Source organism: Gadus chalcogrammus, chromosome 15, assembly GCF_026213295.1.
Source record: "Gadus chalcogrammus isolate NIFS_2021 chromosome 15, NIFS_Gcha_1.0, whole genome shotgun sequence".
NCBI lineage: Eukaryota > Metazoa > Chordata > Actinopteri > Gadiformes > Gadidae > Gadus > Gadus chalcogrammus.
Window position 1 is genome coordinate 28,355,679 of NC_079426.1, and position 15,238 is coordinate 28,370,916.

Here is a 15,238-nt window from a genome sequence, read left to right on the forward strand (position 1 = left end):
TTAGCATTTTACAGACCGATACAATGGAAAGGGCGTTTAGTAAGGTCCACCACCGTTGCTTCTCTCCCCAAAAAAAGCTACGGTCAGTGTTTAATGACGTTAATTTACCTTTGAAAATGTCCTATAATAGGCTACTGTGTAAAATGCTGGTTAGAATTTACGTTTGTATCAAGAAAGAAGAATCGAGTGACGCTCTTATTCCCGCTCTCCTTGCTTGTCCGCGATCTAGCATCTAGGATCGATTGCTCTTCCTTGGGTCCCCGGATATGAACACTGAATTTTCGACATGGAATTTTGCAGCTGAATTTGGCATGTTGAATTTGGGGACGTTGAAAATATTTAAGAGTTAAATTCAGAGGCAAAAAATCCAGATGCGTTATTTCAATGCATAAATATACAGTGCTTATAATTCAAAGGCTTTTTATTTTCAAAATCCGATGGCACAGATTTACTTCCTATCAGCTGCGATATGTGACAGTGATAAATCATCTCTCCTTCTTGGATCACGCCATCAACTTGGTAAAGATGGTATCCAGCCGTTGGCTGGTCTACTTGGGGCTTTGCCTAGACTCGGCCACGATGAGAGTCAGGCTCTGCCTGACGGTCTATCACGAACCCTTTGGGGCTGATGGCAGCTGCACACCTGGAGGTACCCCTGGGTCTGCTCTTTATTCGCAGACTGCACATAAACTCACTGTATATGTGAGTCCGCTGTATATGTGAGTCTATATTTATTAGGCCTGCAGCGGATTCGAATTGTATCCGAATCCGTTCGGTTCGTTTACCACAGTTCGGAGCATTCTGGAGATCCACGGATTTCGGTTTCATGAAGGCATTGCCTTATGTAGCGTATTTTGCCTACTGTAGCCTACGTCCGATACAAAGGGTGTTTAGGACCCAGCGGAATGCATTCTCTCCAGTGCTGCCCGAGCCAATGAGACTTTTCCCGCCCCTCCCTTCATCCTGTCAGCGTTCAAAACAAACTGGGCTTTTCAAGCGCACGATTCCTAAATTTAAAGAAAGTAATTGATACAATTATATTCTAAATATACGGGAGATAAATACAAACGTGTGATAATCGGGATAACGGCCTTCGAGGTCGACCGGTTCGATGGAAATAATGGACAGGTAGAGGCAACTCTGGCTTCATGCTGCGCTCGTCGCCAGAGTTCTAAGCCTCGTCGGCCGTTATCCCTTACATGTTACACTCAGTGCACCATGTTTTCAAATGCATTTAGGGGAACATTTATTGCACAAAAAAGCCTTGCAAGTTGTCTGATTGCAGTCAATTAACACATTGCAAATAGCCTGTGGGTCTCATTCATTTTTGTGTTTCTCCCCCAAACCCTCCGTCAAAAAAAAGTCAGCCTATTTACTATCACGGACATGATCCTAATCCGAACCGTATCCTAAACCGAGGCCCAAAACGGTTATCTGAACCGAACCGTGGACACACTGATCCGTTTCACCCCTAATATTTATACATAACTTTTGGTGTTTGCGTGCGAGTGTGTGTGTGTCTGTGTGTGTGTGTGTGTGTGTGTTTGTGTGCGTGCATGCGTGCGTGCGTGTGTGTTGATACCTGGCTCTTAACACAGGGTCCACTCCCACTGTGGGCTCATCCAGAATTAGAAGCTGTGGGTTCTGTAGCAGAGCAGCTCCGAGGGACACCCTCCTCCTCTGGCCTCCACTGAAACACACACACACACACACACACACACACACACACACAAACACACACACACACACACACAAACAAACAAACAAACAAACAAACAAACAAACAAACAAACAAACAAACAAACAAACAAACAAACACACAGAGATTACAGCAGGACACACAACAAGCCTTATTCATTAAGGGAAGCAACTTCCAATTTGGATTCCTTCTAATTAGTCAAAACATGCCTGGCAACAGCATCCAGAAAACAAGTATAGTATAGTTTATTTGTATTATTATTATTCGTTTTAAGTTATGGTCCAAGGGGACACAATTTAATATTTTGCTGGATGACCACTTTAGCGTTGAACCACATTTAACCTCCAGTTTTGAAAGTTTGTAAAACAGCGTCCTCCTCCTGACACACCAGTCTACAATCACCAATCACCATTCCCTACTTCAGCCGGGGATCTCCTATCAGCCGGCGCCAGTTCGTTGTTACGTCTACCCACTTAGTATCGGTCCTACCAGCATTCTTGAATATCTGCCTCTAGCCTGACCCCTTGGTAACCATCTCTCCTCCTCTCTAGTTCTCCCCCTGCCTCCGAAACCCTGCCTGCCTGACTACCCGCCTGTCGTCGAGTCCTTGCCTGCCTGACTGCCTGCCTGTTACTGGACCCCTGCCTGCCTGACTACCCGCCTGTCGTGAAGTCCTTGCCTGCCTGACTGCCTGCCTGTTACTGGACCCCTGCCTGCCTGACTACCCGCCTGTCGTCGAGTCCTTCCTGCCTGACTACCTGCCTGTTACTGGACCCCTGCCTATCTGACTACCCGCCTGCCTACCAATAAATCCAGTTCCCTTTACTCCGTCTCTGCCTTCCTGTGTTCAGCACTTGGGTCCCCACGTTCTGTTCCATAACAGTACGAACTGGCCAACATGTACCCAGCGGACACAGAGGCATTATGCCAGGTGATCTCCCATCAAGGGACTCTCCCGGGTCAGCATGACCAGATCCTGCAGGAGATTACTTCCAACCTCCGCGAGTTGACCACTGCAGTACGCTCCCAGCGCCCCGTCTCTCCGGAACCATCATTCTCAGTTCCTGGTCCAGTGGCTTCTTCCCGGCAGCCGTTCATCCCTTCTGCAGAACGCTAGGAAGGAGACCTGGGATCCTGTCGGTCTTTCCTCCTTCAGTGCTCCTTGGTTTTCAAACTACAGCCCCAGACCTACCCCACCGATAAGTCACGGATCGCCTACCTGATCGGCTCCTTGCGAGGTGAGGCACTCGCCTGGATGGCGGCCGTGTGGGAACGTTGTTCCAAGGTGAGTTTTGACTATTCCGCCTTCACCGAAGAGGTTTTCGATCACCCAGTCCGGGGAAAGGAGGCCTCTCAGCGTCTTCTGCGTCTTCGCCAGGGATCCCGCAGCGTCGCCTTCTTCGTGGTTGAGTTCTGCACCCTTGCGGCTGAGAGCGGCTGGAACGAGGATGCCCTGCAGGGGCTTTTTCTAAGTGCGCTCTCCGATGACATCAAGGACCAGCTGACTTCTCGGAGGAATCCGCAGATCTGGATGAGTTGATCGCTCACTCCATTCAATTTGACGATCGTTTGCGCGAACGGCACAGAGAAAGGTTTACGCCCATTCTCCACGCACTTGTTCGAGCCATCTGCAACACCTCGGCCCTCTCCTTCGACTTTCGCTCCACCCCGCCGCGAGCGGGGACTCTCTCCCAAGCCCATGCAAATCGGACGCACGCATCTCTCCCCCGAGGAGAGCGAACGCCATATGCGCTCCGGTTCCTGCCTTTACTGTGGTCTTTCGGGCCATCTTCGGTCAGGCTGCCCCTCTCTTTCGGGAAAAGAACGGGCTTGCCAGGAACCCGAAGGATCCTGGCGAGCCGCTGCTGTAATCCCTCGGTCTCCCGTCCCCTCCTGGAAGCTGTACTCCTGTGGCAGGATCAAGCCCTCCCGCTCTCTATCCTCCTGGACTCCGGAGCTGACGAGAGTTTTATTGATCGGGAGTTGGTTCTTCTATTGAAGATCGACACTGTTCCGCTTGACCTCCCAATCGAGACCAAGGAGCTAGACGGGAGGACACTCACCGGAACACCGTACCGTTCCGGTAAGCCTACTTGTTTCAGGGAATCACCACGAGTCCATCTCTCTTCTGGTCATTACCAGCCCCTTCTCCCCGGTCGTTTTTTTGGGTTACCCCTGGCTTAAGACACACAACCCCCAGATCGATTGGGGAACAGGTCGTGTAATGTCCTGGAGTACAAACTGCCTGTCCCAGTGTTTGCGGTCCGCCCAGTCACCTCGGGCGCCAGAGCTCGAGTCTGCCGCCGCACCTCCTAACCTATCCCCCGTTCCAGAGGAATACCACCACCTTGGGGAGGTGTTCAGTAAATCCCACGCCTTGTCCTTGCCCCCCCACTGTCCTAATGACTGCGCCATCGACCTCCTTTCCGAGGCTCCTCTCCCTGGGAGTCGCCTGTTCAATCTTTCTCGGCCCGAGCGAGTCTATGGAGGAGTACATCGGGGAATCCCTCACCGCTGGGATCATCCGCCCATCCTCTTCACCGGTAGGAGCGGGGTTCTTCTTTGTGGGGAAGAAGGATGGCTCGCTTCGTCCCTGCATCGACTACCGTGGATTGAACAATATCACAGTGAAGAACAAGTATCCCTTGCCCCTTATTAATTCCACCTTCATTCCCCTCCACGGAGCCGTGGTCTTCACCAAGCTTGATCTCCGCAACGCATACCACTTGGTCCGCATCCGGGAGGGAGACGAGTGGAAGGCCGCGTTCAACACAACTTTGGGCCACTTCGAGAACCTGGTTATGCCCTTCGGTCTCACCAACGCCCCCACTGTCTTCCAGTCCCTGGTCAATGATGTCCTCCGGGACATGTTGAACCGCTCCGTGTTTGTTTACACCGACGACATCTTCTCGAGATCTGTGGAGGAGCACCGGGTTCCAACCGGCAGGTTCTACAGCGATTGATGGAGAATCGACTTTATGTCAAGGCGGAGAAGTGCGACTTCCACGTGTCATCCGTCTCCTTCCTTGGCTACATAATCGGTCAGGGCCAGATAAGGATGGATCCCTCCAAGGTCTCTGCGGTGCCCGAGTGGCCCTCCCCCTCAACCCGTAAGAGACTGCAGCAGTTCTTGGGATTCGCTAATTTTTATTGACGGTTCATACGAGGCTAAAGTCAAGTCGTGGCACCTCTCACAGCCCTGACCTCTACCAAGAGCTCTTTCTCGTGGACTCCGGAGGCTGAGACCGCATTTCGGGACCTCAAGAAGCGATTCGTTTCTGCGCCCATCCTCGTGCAAACCGATCCCGCACTCCAGTTTGTGGTGAAGGCCGACTCTTCTGACACCGGAGTGGGCGCGGCCCTCTCCCAGCGCTCTACCTCCGACCACACCACCACCCCTGTGCCTTCTTCTCCCGCCGGCTGTCCCCGCTGGAGGGAAACCACGACCTCGGTAACCACGAGCTTTTGGCTGTCAAACTCGCCTTGGAGGAGTGGCGACATTTGCCGGAGGGCGCGGACCACCCGTTTATAGTCTGGACCGACCACCGTAACCTGGCTTACATTCAGTCGGCTAAGATATTGTATTCTCTACAGGCCAAGTGGGCCTTATTCGTTGGTCGATTCAATTTCTCCCTCACCAACCGTCCCGGTTCCCAGAATGGTAAGCCGGATGCCCTGTCCCGCCTGTACTCCCCCGAAGACCCCTGTACTGATCCCGAAAACATCCTGCCCCCCGTTTGTCGGATCGCCACACTCACCTGGGAGATTGAGTCCGCGGTACGCTTGGCACAGAGGCAGCAGCCAGAGCCCGGTTCCGGTCCTCCGAATCGCCTGTTCGTCCCAGACGCTGTACGGTCCAGGATACTGCTCTGGGCCCATTCTTCCAAGCTTACCTGCCACCCAGGAATCACCCGCACACTGGACTTCATCCGCCGGCGATTCTGGTGGTCATCCATGGATGCGGACGTCCGTGCGTTCATTGCTGTGTGTGCAACCTGTGCTCGGAATAAGACCTCCACTCGTCCCCGTTCTGTTCTGCTTCGACCTCTATCCATTCCTAGCCGACCTTGGTCTCACATCTCCCTGGATTTCGTCACCAGTCTGCCCACGTCCGAGGGCAAGACCACCATCCTCACAGTGATCGACCGCTTTTCGAAGGCTGCACGCTTCATCGCGCTTCCCAAGCTCCCCTCCTCAAGAGAGACTGCGGATCTCCTGGTCAGGCACGTGTTCCGCCTTCATGGCATTCCTGCGGACATCGTTTCGGACAGGGGCCCCCAGTTAACCTCTCAGGTGTATGGAGTCAGAACAGTCTCATTATTAATGAATGCACAGAGAAGGATTCACAAATGTATTTTGTGATTTATATATAAATTACTCTCTTCTCACAAATACATTTCAATGCACACACAAATGGATATCGGCATGTATAAATGTAAAATAAATCCATAAACAAAAATAAGTTTCACAAACATATTTCTGATCCACACACAAATATGTCTTGTTTTAAATAAAGGTAATATAAATCCATAAATATATTAATTTAAAAAAGATTTGCAATTTTCATCAAAAATGTATTTGGATGTTGTTACATTTATGTACAAACTGTTAAACTTGAATTTACAAGACGCTTTTCATTTGTGAGCTTGTTTGCATTTGTTTGTGAAACTGTCTGCATTTATGTGTGGATTTTTGAGACTCTCCTGACGTCGCTAGATTCACAAATGCATTTTTTTCAACAAGGAAGTCTCTGTAGCCAATCAGATGCCTCCCTCGTTTTCAGCCAATCACATGGCTGCAGTTCCGACCCCTGAGTCCAGCCTCCGAGCCTCCCGGTTCTCTGTCAAATGTCTACTCTATCGGAAAGAACATGGTTTTTTGAATGATCGTACATAACAATCTCTAGGTGGTGAAGAAGTAAATGCTGCGTCACGACACTTTTTCCATCTAATTTCGACTGGGTTTTGGGATTATCGGTGCCGTTAAAGTAGTAAACGGCACCGACGTAAAAACCCAGTCACAGCAGTCATGTGGTTGACTGAAAACGAGGGAGGCATCTGATTGGCTACAGAGACTTCCTTGTTGAAAAAAATGCATTTGTGAATCTAGCGACGTCAGGAGAGTCTCAAAAATCCACACATAAATGCAGACAGTTTCACACACAAATGCAAACAAGCTCACAAATGAAAAGCGTCTTGTAAATTCAAGTTTAACAGTTTGTACATAAATGTAACAACATCCAAATACATTTTTGATGAAAATTGCAAATCTTTTTTAAATTAATATATTTATGGATTTATATTACCTTTATTTAAAACAAGACATATTTGTGTGTGGATCAGAAATATGTTTGTGAAACTTATTTTTGTTTATGGATTTATTTTACATTTATACATGCCGATATCCATTTGTGTGTGCATTGAAATGTATTTGTGAGAAGAGAGTAATTTATATATAAATCACAAAATACATTTGTGAATCCTTCTCTGTGCATTCATTAATAATGAGACTGTTCTGACTCCATACAGGTGTGGCGCGCGTTCTGTGCGGTTCTAGGGGCCACAACCAGCCTTTCCTCCGGATTCCACCCCCAGTCCAATGGACAATCGGAGCGGGCCAACCAGGAGATGGAGGCAGCGCTCCGCTGTTTCTCTCACGCCAGTCCCGCTTCCTGGAACTCTCAGCTTCCCTGGGTCGGGTATGCCCACAACACGCTGGTCAACGCATCCTCCGGCTTATCCCCGTTCATGGCCTCGCTGGGCTACCAACCACCCCTGTTCCCCGAATTTGAGGAGGAGATCTCAGTCCTGTCGGTCCAGGCCCACATGCGCAGGTGCTGGCGCACTTGGAAGCGCACACGCGCTGCGCTGCTCCGTGCATCCTCCCGCTCCCAACTGCAGGCCAATAAGCACCGTCTACCTGCTCCGCAGTACGCCCCCGGACAGAGGGTGTGGCTTCCGGCGAAGGATCTTCCCTTGAAGGGAATTTCTCCAAAGATCTCCCCCCGTTTTATTGGACCTTTTGAAATTGAGACTAATATCAACCCCTGTGCCATTTGTCTCCGTCTTCCCCCATCCGTCCGTATACATCCGACCTTCCACGTCTCCCAGGTCAAGCCCGTCTACACCAGCCCGTTGTCTCCCCCCGCTCCGCCCCCACCTCCACCCAGGGTCATCGACAACCACCCGGCGTGGACAGTCCGTCGCCTCCTGAAAGTACGACGCTGCGGCCGGGGTCACCAGTACCTCGTCAACAGGGAGGGGTACGGTCCTGAGGAGCGCTCCTGGGTTCCCCGGAATAGTATCCTGGATGCCTCGCTCGTCCGGGACTTCCATGAAGATCATCTGTCTGGTGTTGGCCGAGAGGCGTCCGTAGAGGGGGGGGGTACTGTCACGCCGCGTCACGCTACGCGGCCCACTACCTCCATCTAGTGGCTACTTGACGTCAGTGGTCCTTCTCCTGACACACCAGTCTACAATCACCAATCGCCATTCCCTACTTCAGCCGGGGATCTCCCATCAGCCGGCGCCAGTTCGTCGTTACGTCTACCCAGTTAGCATCGGTCCTACCAGCATTCTTGAATATCTGCCTCTAGCCTGACCCCTTGGTAACCATCTCTCCTCCTCTCTAGTTCTCCCCCTGCCACCGAACCCCTGCCTGCCTGACTACCCGCCTGTCGTCGAGTCCTTGCCTGCCTGACTGTTACTGGACCCCTGCCTGCCTGACTACCCGCCTGTCGTCGAGTCCTTGCCTGCCTGACTGCCTGCCTTTTACTGGACCCCTGCCTGTCTGACTACCCGCCTGCCTACCAATACCGTATTGGTCTGAATATAAGACAGCCTTTTTTCCCCTCGAAATAGGTCCGGAAAAGTCGGGTCGTCTTATATCTGGGGTCTAGTATTCAGAGTGCAGCTTATCTTCTTCGCCTCTCCTTTTAAATGTCAATACACATTCACGGCCCCAGGTGGCGCCAAATATTGGTTCCGGGAAGAAGTAGTCCAGCGTCCTTAACAACCAGCCCGTTTCCGGTGTTTAAAGATGGAAAGACAGGCTGACCATTTAGAAACAATTGGGTCAGGTCAATCAACAACAGCGGAGGAGCTATGATGCCAATTTTAAAATAATGGTTGTCAATAAGGCAGAGTCAAGTAACAACTGCCAAGCTGCCAAGAAGTTCGGGGTCACGGAGTGTAACGTAAGAAGATGGCGAGCACAAAAACAACGTCTCAAAGATGCCAACAGTCAGCGCAAATCTGGTCTGCAAATCTTTTTTTCTAAATGTTTGTGTTGAAAACGGGGGGGTCGTCTTATAATCAGGGTCGCCTTATATTCGGACCAATAAGGTAAATCCTGTTCCCTTTACTCCGTCTCTGCCTTCCTGTGTTCAGCACTTGGGTCCCCACTTTCTGTTCCATAACACATCCAGCCCCAGCATTTGTAAATATCAAATAGTTGCTAGGATTCAACATCCAAAAATACAAAGCACACTTGAAATTACTAAAAATTCTATATATTAATATACATAATTGAGATTAAGAACGATAACTAGAACTGCAAGCAGTTATGCAGGGGTCCAAGAAATGTGCATTTCGCCGGCACAACGCGAAGCATGTGTTCAAAACAAATGGGCTTGGCCTATGCCAAAAGATGCAACTGACTCCAGTGAATCTGTGGATATAAAGGTTTTGACTGTGGGAGCTTCGTTGTGGGAGTTATAGCCCAAAACGCGTTTTCAGAACATTCCATTGGCCAGTTAGGAGATATATTATTTCGTAGTTTTTTTGCGCCCCCTTGTGGCGAAAATTTCCAAAGACAATTTTCCTTTGCCAAATAACTCCCGCCCACATTGATAATTCTTGGCCATATTTTCTATATAGACTCGGGATTATCCCTTGAAGGTTTCCCTTGAGTTTGAAGAACATTCCTTGGGCCAGTTAGAAGATATACAATTTCCTCGTTTATTGCGCCCCCTAATGGCGGAATATTTCGATTAACGTCATTAAGGGTAGCACCGACATGTGTCTCAAATTTGGACTTGATCCGATGTCTCATTTTGGTATTTTTTAATTTTTGCGTTTCGACGTAAAACGTATCTAATAAACAAATATTCAAAACGCTACCGTTTCGTAATTGAGGGTCGGATCAAGAAAGTGTTCATTGATTTATTTTCGTGTGCGTCTGAAGATGTCGTGTGCAAAGTTTTGTGTCAATTTGTCCAAAAATGTGGGAGGATTAGGGAAAAGGCAGTTTAGCGGTCTTCGCGATTTTGCGAAATAAAAATTGTGATGGAAATGGGCGTGGCCTATGCCAAAAGATGCAGCAGACACCAGTGAATATGTGGGTACAAGTTTTTGACTGTGGGAGGTTCGGTGTGGAAGTTATAGTCCCAAACGCATTTTCCCTTGGTATAGCGCCACCTAGTGACCGGCGTGTCTGGATTTTGTCGTCTGCATAGTCTTCACTGACCTGGATCTAGTCATGCAATTGGCCTGTCTGCACCATTTACGGTTTGGGCTGTGGTACCACTTTCTTGGTAGGAAGTATAATAATAATAAAAAGAAAAATCCTTACAAAAACAATAGGGATCCAACCTGTTGGCTTGGACCCCTAATAACATTACTATCAAGGTTTTCTTACACTCCTGCTATGTTCTTTTTTTGCTGTGTCCTTATGTCTTCCTACCTGAGATTTCGGACCAGCCTGCACTTCTGAGGTAGGTCCAGGAAGTCCACCAGGAAGTCCATGCGGGCCTGGGTCTCCTTGGAGGTCAGTCCGTGAATGCGTCCAAAGAATGTGAGTGTGTCACTGATTGTGAACTCGTTATACAGCGCCAAATCCTGAGAAAAAGATTGGCAGAAATATTCCTGGTTATTTTTACCTAAATTGAAGGAACTATTAGAAACAGTAATGTAGCAGTAATGTGGTAGAAGTTATGATAGCTAAATCTGTCATCACTGTGAGAGGCTCCCTGCATTCAGGTGGATTAAATTACAATGATTTTCTTAATTAATGAATTTGATGAATACATCGCTAATGTAAATAGTATATTAGTCAACTACATGAATAGGAATATGTAAAACAAGACGGCCTGTCAAATGAACGAGTTGAAAGAGTTGCTGACAGGCTGTTTACCTGTGGCATGTATCCAACCATCCTGCCAGGAACTTCATGACCAGGAAAGGAAGGAGGTTTTCCCAGAACACTGATGTGGCCCCGGGAGATCTTCAGAGTTCCTACGATACATTTTAACAGCGTGGTCTTCCCACATCCACTGGGCCCCAACAGGCCATAACTACAAACACAATGGGTGGTCCATCACTTGCTAAAATCACGATAGAAGGACTTTTGCATTGACAAACACCAACGCGCACAAACATACACACACACACACACACAGTGGCAGATCTAGGGGGTGGCCAGGGGTGGCCGTGGCCACCCTAGACTGAACCACGGCCGTCCCATTGGCCACCCTTGTCGTATTAGGATTTTTTTTAAATAATTTTGCAATTTTGCAGAGACTTTATACATTTATATCTGGCTCTTATGTCAACATCTGGTGAACAGATACCCTCTAATATTGTGGAACTCACAAAGATCATTGAATCATTCAAAGACGTATTCCATGAGCTGTTCAGGTTATGGACATTGCCTTACCTGTGAGCACAGCTACCTGTGAACGAAGCATTTCCACACCAATCTTGTCAAGACCTACCCTAACTCTACCATGGATTATGTTTGAAACAGCAATCTAGGAGATTTAGGTGTAGAGTGAAGACGAGCAAAAGCCCCTACAAATACTAAATAAATCCAGAAAAAGACATAGCGTTTATCCTCGTTTAATTGTGTGATAGACCGTACTTGCCTTGCCAACCATTGAAATGCGTCTGAACGTCAATTGTTTGGGCTAGGCTGGTTAATGGTCATTCGAGATAAAGCCCTCCTTCAAGTCAGTCGTCTATGTGAGCTCTCAAACTTTTTGCTGTCTATCAAGCAGACAGCTTTTCATTGGCGCATGTAAATTCGACTTCAGGTCGCAATTTTGTGCGCCCCGAATAATGGCATTGATTTTTATATTTCTAAATAGCAGAGAGCTAAAAGCAGAGATTTGTAATAGCACTTTCCGACTATTTCAGTGGAATAATTTGTCTCCCCAAGCAATGTTATACATAAAAGGAGCAAGTAAGTTACATATCAATTTTGTCTTTCGGCCTGTAACATATAAACAAAATGAAGCAGTGTCCGATATTTCTAACTGCATTTGAAATAGACCTTGAGACTCACAAAAAATGGACGCTATAGCACCGTGATCATGATTTGACTCAATATCAGAATAACAAGCATGGGTCAAATAGCAATAGCTGATGGAATGGCCATAAAGTAGGTCTGTATATGCAGTGTAAGTTTGTCATGGGATGTAGGCTATGAATGGAATTAATTCATCGGTAGTGGCCATCCCCAAAATGCACCAGAATACAGGAAATCAAATCTACCAAATTCAAAATGATATAGGGGAGGACCCCCATACCCCCTCTCCTTCACTGTCCACCACCCACCCATCAACGCACACATGCCCACAAACAAACAAACAAACACATCCACTTACATTTGTCCCTGTGGAACAGTCAGGTCCATGTTGCTGATGACCTTCAGTTTGCCGTAGGACCGGCAGACGTCACGACACTTGATGGCCATCTGTAGCTCAGGCTCTGCAGAGGCCTCGGCGTCCATCATCTTATTACCCTGGTTCACCATAGACAGAGAAGCTTTAGAAACGATATAGGCCTGGCAAGGATCCAGACAATCACTGGAGCTGCAGTTTAAAAGGAAAATTGCTTTTAAATGCATTTTTTTTGTTACTATTGTACTGCGTACAAGACAGTTTCTAGTTGAACACACTGTAACTTAAAGAGTGACTAAGTCTTAAAATAAATCAACAGAGTAACGGTGTAATAACTGCTGGCAACAGTTGCTCAGCAACATACACAAGGTAGAAACACAGGCCGAGTATGAGAAATGTGTATTTGTATTCATTATTGTGGTGTTCTCTATTATGTGTGTTTGGGTAAAAAACATGTTTTGAACTTTTACTTGGGTAAACTAACTGTTTCTACAAGTGAGGCCTGTAACATTACAACAAGTGAGACATTATGACACTAGCAGAAGTGTATTTTGGGTTCTTTACCATGTCGTGGAAATAATCTTGTGAAAGTAGAACACCTGAAACCTCTGTTCTAGCAAAGCACTGATGAGCTCAGCTTAATTGGAGGGCACACAACACAGCCATCAATGGTTGGTCTCAGCACCCTCTGAATCTGTTCTTCAGAGGTGTATCAGTCACTGTCAGGAATTATGGAGCAATGATTTTTCACAGCAAGTTCCAGACACAGTCATTTTAATGTAAAGATGGGGGACTTTAACTTTAAAATTACTAAAATTATAGTCATGATTTTGAGTGACTGCAGAGTCATAGTTGTCCTGATTCCTAAATATAATCCAATTAATCTAATTTCCGTATGTTTATTTTTTATTATAATGTTATTATTATTAAAGCCTTGTTTTGAAAAATCGGAATAAGTCACGTGTATCCTAAACACGTGTGACGCTCAGCTCTCCTGACCTTCTGACCATTGAGACCATGGATCAGACCGCGTTGGGCCGTTTCCATCCGTTTGCCTTAAAAGGACAGAATCCGTTAATCTGATGTCACATCACATCCACTCCCTATATGAAAACTATTGTGAAGAGACTAGATAACTGGATTCGTGTCCAGTCCTTAGAATGTAAGACCGCCCAAGCACTATATAGTCGGCGTATGACTATTTGATAGGCTACTGTTTAACGTGTGTAAATGTCAGGTGGGTCATAGTAGTTGAACCCTAGTCCTGGACCTTGGTCCATTCCGGAACAATGCCCAGGGTCTCAACAATATCCTCATGTGCCTACAGCCTCGCAACCGTCTCTGAGACGGTCCTTCCTTGCAGGTGTTAATAGCAAACACCATGCAACTCCGAGGAACAGCCTCACTGAACGGATCATTTCATCCGTTCTCCACCGCTGAGATTCATCCTCCATTCAGTCGCTTTAAAATCAGCAGACATGGTAGTCTAGTTCATCGTCAAGTCATCTTACCTATGTCGTGGAAAGGACAACCAAGTTAGCGAGCTTTTCGTCTTTTAACTACCGACCTTTCATGCCAAAAACAAACTGATGATGTTCCTGTAAAACTATTTTTAAAGCGTCTCGGTGGAGCGGCACACCCCCACTCTTTCACTTCCCCCTCCTGCTCGACGACAACTCCACCGTGCGTGTGAACGAAGGCTGGCTCAACCGTATTAAAACAGAAGGATACCTACATTACTCCGTTACGAGCATTTAAATAATGGTATTTTCATCATTCCTATTGACGTCCGTATTAAAACAGAAGGATACCTACATTACTCCGTTACGAGCATTTAAATAATGGTATTTTCATAATTCCTATTGACGTTTTAATAAAGATGACGCCAGGTCTGAACGGCAGCGTGGTAGCTGTGTGGTGTGGTGTGGTGCTCTAGTGATATGGTGCCGATAGCGTGTTGCTCTAGTGATGCGGTGCTGATAGCGTGGTGCTCTAGTGATGTGCTGCTGATGCTGTGTCCGCGGCGCTCAGCAAGCAGACCTCAACCATCCTTCACACGGAGGGCGGGCTGTAGCCTATGTGTTGAGCAAACGGAAACATTCAGCTCCCTTACCAGATCTTCCATCGGGGTGCTTTCGGGAGCTCCTGTCGTCACAACAGGACCAACTGCCTCTGCTGCCATGGTCTCAGGGATGGGTCCTTCGTCGAGCCTCCCTCCGTCTGCTGAGAGTCCCTTATCCGCTCAGTGTAGGCTTTTATAATGGCATCTCGAAGCCCAACCCAATCGAATGTCTTAGACATCAAGAACTATACGTGCCTTTTGTTAAACCATAATTCTCTTTCATACCCTATTTTCACTGCCCTAGCTGTACACTGTGCAGCCTGTGGCACATCTGCAAATCTCCTGCAGAGGGCGCCATAATCACTTTTACAGCGTAGGTTCTACGACAGCTTCTGCCGACACACAATAAGCGTAAAATTAAGGGAAAAGTACACAATTGGACTGTTGATAAAATATTATAATTCAGGAAACACGCTGCAAAATGGCCGAAATACCCATCTCAGAATCTGTTCATGTCAGCCTACCTAATATAGCCTACCATCTATGCATGATCATAGGGCTCATTGCAGGCAAGTTACATTGTAAGTCAACATTTTATGGCACCATCTAGCTGTTCGATTGTGTATGGTGATCGGTTATCTCTCCTGTCTCTGAAAGTGAGAGGCCTATTATGCCTGGAGCCTTTCGATGCCATATACCTAAAAGACCCAGCAACACATTCCCTTTTCCTCATTGTGTTCTGTACTGATTATCCACTGTACATCTTAAGACCAATAATTTTCCAGGACATATAATCACGCACAACACACACACACACACACACACACACACACACACACACACACACACACACACACAC

At 47.5% G+C, this 15,238-nt stretch overlaps 1 protein-coding gene across 3 annotated transcripts in view; it reads right to left on the bottom strand.

Annotated features, from left to right (window-relative positions):
- The window catches only part of abch1 (ATP-binding cassette, sub-family H, member 1), a 35,321-nt gene extending 20,634 nt beyond the window's left edge, over nucleotides 1-14,687 (bottom strand). Inside the window, exons 1-5 of one of the 3 annotated variants that reach the window (XM_056609520.1) lie at nucleotides 14,431-14,687; nucleotides 12,303-12,439; nucleotides 10,832-10,991; nucleotides 10,382-10,536; nucleotides 1,583-1,690 (exon numbers count right to left, since the gene is read on the bottom strand). In XM_056609520.1, the coding sequence (XP_056465495.1) occupies nucleotides 1,583-1,690; nucleotides 10,382-10,536; nucleotides 10,832-10,991; nucleotides 12,303-12,439; nucleotides 14,431-14,499 (629 nt within the window). In that variant the 5' untranslated portion in view covers nucleotides 14,500-14,687. Of the gene's footprint in view, nucleotides 1-1,582; nucleotides 1,691-10,381; nucleotides 10,537-10,831; nucleotides 10,992-12,302; nucleotides 12,440-12,881; nucleotides 13,965-14,430 lie in introns of those variants that run through there. The other 2 variants (XM_056609523.1, XM_056609522.1) reach the window with 2 other exon arrangements.
- Nucleotides 14,688-15,238: the final 551 nt, after the last annotated feature.